Genomic DNA, 7,719 nt, shown 5'->3' on the forward strand with positions numbered 1-7,719 from the left:
GGTGATGCATTTTGGAAGGTCGAATTTGAAAGCCGAGTACAGGATTAAGGATAGGATTCTTGGCAGTGTGGAGGAACAGAGGGATCTTGGGGTGCAGGTACATAGATCCCTTAAAATGGCCACCCAAGTGGACAGGGTTGTTAAGAAAGCATATGGTGTTTTGGCTTTCATTAACAGGGGGATTGAGTTTAAGAGTCGTGAGATCTTGTTGCAGCTCTATAAAACTTTGGTTAGACTGCACTTGGAATACTGCGTCCAGTTCTAGTCGCCCTATTACAGGAAAGATGCGGATGCTTTGGAGGGTTCAGAGGAGGTTTACCAGGATGCTGCCTGGAATGGAGGGCTTATCTTATGAAGAGAGGTTGACTGAGCTCAGACTTTTTTCATTGGAGAAAAGGAGAAGAGGGGACCTAATTGAGGTATACAAGCTAATGAGAGGCATAGATAGAGTCGATAGCCAGAGACTATTTTCCAGGGCAGAAATGACTAACATGAGGGGTCATAGTTTTAAGCTGGTTGGAGGAAAGTATAGCGGGGATGTCAGAGGCGGGTTCTTTACACAGAGTGGAGAGAGCATGGAATGCGTTGCCAGCAGTTGTGGAAGCAAGGTCATTGGGGACATTTAAGAGACTCCTGGACACGCATATGGTCACAGAAATTTAAGGGTGCATGCATGAGGATCAGTGGTCGGCACAACATAGTGGGCTGAAGGGCCTGTTCTGTGCTGTACTGTTCTATGTTCGACGTTCTATGAGAGGGGATAATGGACAGATCGGAGATGGCCCAGGGAATCCCTTGTGGACTCAACCTGTAAGCCTCTCGATTCGGCCCAGAGATCGTACCCTTTGGTAGTCTGGAATAAAAATACCTCAGACAGTTTAGTTTAATCCCTTGATTTACCAGTTTAACATAACACTGATACCTAGAAGCTAAACTAACTAGGTTGTAATAATCCAGGGGAGTAGGAGATCAGCTCAAGAGCCCTGACAGGGTACTGTGCTGAACGGTCACAAACAGGCTTCCTTTATACAAAAACACTGCATGTTCTTAACTAGACAGATAACAGTGAAGGACAATCATAATTCGGGAGAGAAGTTAATTGATAAGAGTTTCGTTTCGAGGCCAGAATCAAACAGTTATTAATTTCACAAAGGAACAGCCGTGAATGTCCTCACTCAGTGTCCTGTTTACATAGATTCACTGATGTCCTTCATGGCCTTAACCTCCCTGCCTGTCTATTTTCTGGTGTTTGACAATTCAACATTACATTTTAGTCTAAATGTTCAAGGACAGGTTTTAAGGCTGTCGGCTCTCGGAGGGGGGTTGGTCACTAAGGAAAGAGGCAGGACAGTGGACAGTCACTCACTCACTCACCTGCTCCCGTAGGGCCATAGGCAAAGACACTGGCATTCTGTCCATTCAGGACATGGGATAGGATCGGTTTCACTGAATTCACATAGATCTCCAGCTGTGACGTGTCATCACCGTAAAAAGCATCGAAGCTGAGAGACAGGAGGAGGTGAGGTTTAGTACACTGGGAAATGTGCTCTCAGCCCTGCAATAATTTCAAACTCTCCTCAAATTTGTACGCTGGAGGTGGATAGTTTGCTGAACCTTAGAGAGAAACTGGGAAAGTTCTTTCTCCTGAATGGTAGGGTCAGACTCCAGGAGCTACGTTGGAGACACACACAACAGATTGAGGGGCTCTCTGATCAAGGTGGGGGGTCCAGCTGTTTCACAGACTGATACGTTGATGTTGAATTAGGCAGTAAAGGTCTGTGTGGTTTACAAAGGGGTTTATTGTAAATCGAGGGTTGAGCACAAACACCAAATTCCCACCTTTCCCTGTCCAGAGGCAAACTCTGGAGTGCAGAAGAATCCAACTCCATTTCTTTAAATAAACCAAACTAAAACCAACAACTGCCCATTGGGGTCATTGCAACATCAACCAAAACCAAAGACTAACGACAGAAACGGAATGAAGATAACGTTGGACAGGGAAAACAATGTGCAGCTGAAGAACTTCAGAAAGCTTCAGGACAATCATCATGAACACTTTTAGAACTTTGTTTTACAAAAAGCCATCACCGTTTCCAAATGTAATTTGCCACAGCTGTCCAGCTCAGCAAGTTAAATCAGACAAGTGAAATGCGACTGGTGCTCACAAACACCTCAGTTGTCATCACGTGGACATCCAGGTGCCGATATAAATGTGAAGAGGTGAGCTTGCTACTTACCTAAATGAGGAAGACCTACAAAGCCTTGCTTCCTCTACACCGGATGCTCAAAGATCAGGTATCTGCAGCTGAAGTGATTCCTTAAGAATATGAAGAGAGAGTACAACCTCCCACAACCTGCAGATATGTAGTTAGACTCCAAAAAGGAAGCCAGTACTTTTTCCCCCAAATATTAAAAAAAAAGTGAAACAGAGAAACCCTTCCCCTCCAACCACACACAAGGCACCATCACATTCTAACAAGAGCCCCTCAGGGTTTTGATTACTGGTAATATCCCTACTTAGAGTCAGAGAGATGTTCAGCACGGAAATAGACCCTACGGTCCATCCCATCCATGCAGACCAAATATCCTAACCTAATCCCGTCCCATTTGCCAGCATTAGGCCCATATCCCTCCAAACCCTTCCTTTTCATATCCCCATCCAGATGCCTTTTAAATGTTCCAATCGTACCAGCCTCCACCACTTCCTCAGGCAGCTCATTCCATACATGCATCACCCTCTGGGTGAAACAGTTGCCCCTTAGGTCCCTTTTATATCTTTCCCCTCTCACCCTAAACCTCTGCCCTCTAGTTCTGGACTCCCCCACCACAGGGAAAAGACTTTGTCCATTTACCCTATCCTCACCCCTCGTGATTTTATAAATCTCTATAAGGACACCCCTTCAGTCTCCGATGCTCCAGGGAAAACAGCCCCAGCCTGTTCAGCCTTTCCCTATAGCTCAAACCCTCCAACCCTGGCAACATCCTTGTAAATCTTTTCTGAACCCTTTCAACTTTCCCAACATCTTTCTNNNTGAGGTAACCTTCTTCACTGTCCACTACACCTCCAATTTTGGTGTCATCATCTAACTATACCTCCTCCGTTCACATGCAAATCATTTCTATAAATGAAGAAAAGTAGCGGGCCCAGCACCGATCCTTGTGGCACTCCACTGGTCACAGGCCTCCAGTCTGAGAAACAACCCTCCACCACCACCACCAGCACCCCTCTGTCTTCTACCTTCGAGTCAGTTCTCCCTGTATTCCAGAAGATCTAACCTTGCTAACCAGTCTCCCATGGGGAACCTTGGGAAATACCTTACTGAAGTCCATGTAGATCACGTCCACTGCTCTGCCCTCCTTCGGGACCAAGAGGCCTGGGTTCAAATCCCACTTGTCCGTCAGTTCTGTATCCAAATGGCTAGTTCTCCCTGTATTCAAGAAGATCTAACCTTGCTAACCAGTCTCCCATGGGGAAATACCTTACTGAAGTCCATGTAGATCACGTCCACTGCTCTGCCCTCCTTCGGGACCAAGAGGCCTGGGTTCAAATCCCACTTGTCCCAGAAACTTTTATTAGCACCTCTGAGCAGGCGGATTACCAAACATTGAACCAAATACTAAAATGCACAAGCAAAAAGTAAGAAAGAGCATGTTAAGGTCAAAATGCTAGTGGATGGGGAACGGATGAGCCCCAGCCAGAAGCCAGCTCTTAAATACAACTTCCTCCTGATCAACTCTGCAGCTATTCCGGCATACCTTTTGAACAAACGTCACTTCCAGGCCAACACTCTCTCTGGACAGAGGCGAAGGGATGAGTCTGCTGGCTTGCAACGCAGAGTGATACCAACAGCATGTCCCGATCTCTCTCCACAGGAACGTTTTCCCAAGCCCCCACAGCCCAGCCCAGAGAGACCAGGTGCTTCGGGATTAAATTTCAGCTGCCAAGTCTCCACCCTACCCACCTATCTATTTCTCTCTATCCCACTGTATCCTTTGGCCATCTTAGGATGGTGAGGAGGGGGTTTATCACTGCTGAGTGTTAACTTGGATCTCTGCAATTGTGCTCTGTTCTGACCTTACAGCCACATCAATCCCAGCCAGGAGGTGGTGGGATGGTGGCCATGGGTCTGTCAGTGTAGGACACTCACTTGTATTGCATGGACTCTGTCCGGCTCCTCCAATTCACAAGCTCCAGCGAGCAGGTGTCCAGGCCACGCACACAGGGGCCCTGCTGCTGCTCATCGTCTGTGGACTGGTAGGGTCGGAGCCGGACCACCACCTGCACCCTGCGACGGTGATGGGAACTGGCCATCTTCCTAAAGGGCTGCACATCCGCAGAAGGTAGGTTAGACATTGTCAACTGCACTGGATGGAGAAAGGGAGAAAAAGATAAAAACAGTTAATAATAGGGTCATTACTGCTGAGGGAGAGCTTGTTGGATGTGGGTCTCACTGGCTGACCCACCATTTACCAACCATCTCTCATTGCCCCTTGAGTGTGTGGATGTGGCACCAGTCAAGTTACTTTGTTCAGGATGGGGGTCAAGCCTTAAGTGTGGAGCTGTGCCCATCCAGACAAGTGGACAGTCTTCTATCACACTCCCACCTTGTGCCTTGTAAACATTAGACAGGCTTTGGGGAAGTCAGGAGCTGAATTACCTGCTGTAGGATTCCCAGTTTCTGATCTGTTCGAGTAACCGCAGTTCCTGATAAAAGGTAACCCCCAGGATGTTGGTAGCAGGGGAATTCTATGATAGCAACACCAGCAAAAGTCACGAGGCAGCGGTTAGATTGTCTCCAATAGGAGAGTCATTGCCTGGCACTTGTCAGCTCAAACCTGAACAGAATCCAGGTCTTGCTGCTTCTGGACTGCTTCAGTACCTAACAAGTTGTGAATGCTGCTGAACATCGTGCACTCATTGGCCAACGTCCCCACTTCTGACCTTACAGCGGAGAGAAGGTCAGCGATAAAGCAGCTGAAGCTGGTTGGCTCCAGGGCATGATCCTCTGGAGGTCCTCCAGGCATCTCCTGGAATTGAGAGGACTGACCAACAACCACAACTGGCCTCCTATGTGCCAGGGAAGTTCTCCATCCCCATTGATTCCAGTTTTGCCCAGGCTCCTTGATGCCACACTTGGTCAAACATGTCCTTGGTGGGGTGTGGGTTGGCAGTGCCTTGAAAGCAGGGTCACAGGTAAACAGGGTGGGGTGAAGGCAGCATTTAGTCCAGGGGTCATGGCGTCCTGTACATGGCATCAAAATGGGTGGTGTGGTGAACAGTGAAGAACAACACGACCTTGAACAGATTGGCAGATGGAGTTTAATCTAGAGAAGTGTAAGATGTTGCATTTTTGGAAAGGCAAACCAGGGCATGACTTATGTACTCAATGGTGACGCCCTGGGAGTGTTACCTTGGGGTGCAGGCTCATTGTTCCTTGAAAGTAGAGTCGCAGTAAGATCGGATAGCAAAGGCAGAGTTTGGCCAACCTGCCTTTATTGGGCAGGATATGGAGTATAGAAGGTGGGAGGTCACCTCACAGCTGTACACTGGGACATTGGTTTTAGAAGAAGGGGGAAAGGGGAATCTGATTGAAACTTACAGAATACTGACCAAACTGGACAGAGTGGATGTCGGGAAGATGTTTTCATTGGCAGGAGAGAGTGGGACACAAGGGCACAGCCTTCAAGTAAAGGGAAGAGCCTGTAGAACTGAGATAAGGAGAAACATCTTCCAGCCAGAGAGTGGGGAATCTATGGAATTCATTGCTACAGAAGGCTGGGGAGGCCAGGTCATTGGGCACATTTAAATCAGTGATAGATAAGTTCTCGATTGCCAAAGGGGATCAAAGGTTACAAAGAGAAAGCAGGAAAAATGGGGTTGAAAGACCATCAGCCACGATCAACCGACACAGCAAATTCTATGGGCCGAATGGCCTAATTTCTAATGCAGTGTTCGATTCTGGTCTCCCTGCTCCAGGAAGGATATTGCTCAACTTGGAGAGGGTTCAGTAAAGACTTACAAGGATGCTGTTAGGGTTTGAGGTATGGGAAGAGGCGGGGGGGGGGGGGTGGCAACCTGTTTTCCCAGGAGGGTCAGAGGGTGCAGGGTGACCGTATAGAGGTTTATAAAGGTCACAGGGGTCACGTATGGGGTGAACAGTCAAGCACTATTGCCCAGGGAATGGTGAGGGGAGGCCAAAACTAGAGGGGCATAGGTTTGAGGTGAGAGGGAAAGATTAACAAGGATGTTGGAAGGTTTGAGTTTTAGGGAGAAGCTGAGGGCTAACCTTCGAGAGAGGAGTATAGGGTCACGGATAAGGTGAAGGGTCAAGGTCTTTTCCCTCAGGACATGGTGAGGGAAGACAAAATTAGAGAGAATCCTGAGGGACAGGATGTACATGTATTTGGAAAGGCAAGGATTGATTCAGGATAGTCAACATGGCTTTGTGTGTGGGAAATCATGTCTCTCAAACTTGACTGAGTGTTTTGAAGTAGTAACAAAGATTAATGACGGCAGAGCAGTAGACACGATCGATATGGACTTCATTAAGGTGTACGACAAGGTTTCTCATGGGAGACTGATTAGCAAGGTTAGATCTCATGGAATACAGGGTGAACTAGCCATTCGGATACAGAACTGACTCGAAGATAAAAGACAGAGGGTGGTGGTGGACGGTTGTTTTTCAGACTGGAGGCCTATGACCAGTGGAGTGCCACAAGGATCGATCCTGGGTCCTCTACTTTTTGCCATTTACATAAGTGATTTGGATGTGAGCATAAGAGGTACAGTTAGTAAGTTTGCAGATGACACCAAAATTGGAGGTGTAGTGGACAGCAAAGAGGGTTACCTCAGATTACAACAGGATCTGGACCAGGTGGACCAATGGCCTGAGAAGTGGCAGATGGAGTTTAATTCAGATAAATGCGAGGTGCTGCATTTTGGCAAAGCAAATCTTAGCAGGACTTACACACTTAATGGTAAGGTCCGAGGGAGCATTGCTGAACAAAGAGACCTTGGAGTGCAGTTCATAGCTCCTTGAAAGTGGAGTTGCAGGTAGATAGGATAGTGAAGAAGGCGTTTGGTATGCTTGCCAGGGTTGGTGGATCTGAGCTACAGGGAGAAGCTGAACAGGCTGGGGCGGTTTTCACTGGAACGTCAGAGGCTGAGGGTTGACCTTCTAGAGGTTTACAAAATCACGAGGGGCATGGATAGGGTAAATAGACAAAGTCTTTTCCCTGGGGTGCGGGAGTCCAGAACTAGAAGGGCATAGGTTTAGGGTGAGAGGGGAAAGATATGGATTACTTACAGTGTGGAAACAGGCCCTTCGGCCCAACAAGTCCACACCGACCCGCCGAAGCGCAACCCTACATTTACCCCTGCACCTAACACTACGGGCAATTTAGCATGGCCAATTCACCTGACCTGCACATTTTTGGAGTGTGGGAGGAAGCCGGAGCACCCGGAGGAAACCCACGCAGACACGGGGAGAATGTGCAAACTCCAAACAGTGAGTCGCCTGAGGTGGGAATTGAACCCGGGTCTCTGGCGCTGTGAGGCAACAGTGCAAACCACTGTGCCACCGTGCCGCCCACAAAAAGAGACCTAAGGGGCAACTTTTTCCCCCAGAGGGTGGTCCGCCAGAGGATGTGGTGGAGGCTGGTACAATGATAACATGTAAGAGGCATTTGGATGGGTGTATGAATAGGAAGGGTTTGGAG

At 48.1% G+C, this 7,719-nt stretch overlaps 1 protein-coding gene across 1 annotated transcript in view; it reads right to left on the reverse strand.

Moving 5' to 3' along the window:
* kif22 (kinesin family member 22) overlaps window positions 1-4,378 on the reverse strand; it is a 26,917-nt gene extending 22,539 nt beyond the window's left edge. The window contains exons 1-2 of the mRNA XM_043675145.1: window positions 4,149-4,378; window positions 1,375-1,502 (exon numbers count right to left, since the gene is read on the reverse strand). Coding sequence (XP_043531080.1) covers window positions 1,375-1,502; window positions 4,149-4,354 — 334 coding nt within the window. The 5' untranslated portion in view covers window positions 4,355-4,378. The remainder of the gene's footprint in view (window positions 1-1,374; window positions 1,503-4,148) is intronic.
* Between the last annotated feature and the right edge of the window lie 3,341 nt (window positions 4,379-7,719).

The sequence above is a fragment of the Chiloscyllium plagiosum genome, chromosome 1 (assembly GCF_004010195.1).
Source record: "Chiloscyllium plagiosum isolate BGI_BamShark_2017 chromosome 1, ASM401019v2, whole genome shotgun sequence".
In the NCBI taxonomy this organism is placed as follows: domain Eukaryota; kingdom Metazoa; phylum Chordata; class Chondrichthyes; order Orectolobiformes; family Hemiscylliidae; genus Chiloscyllium; species Chiloscyllium plagiosum.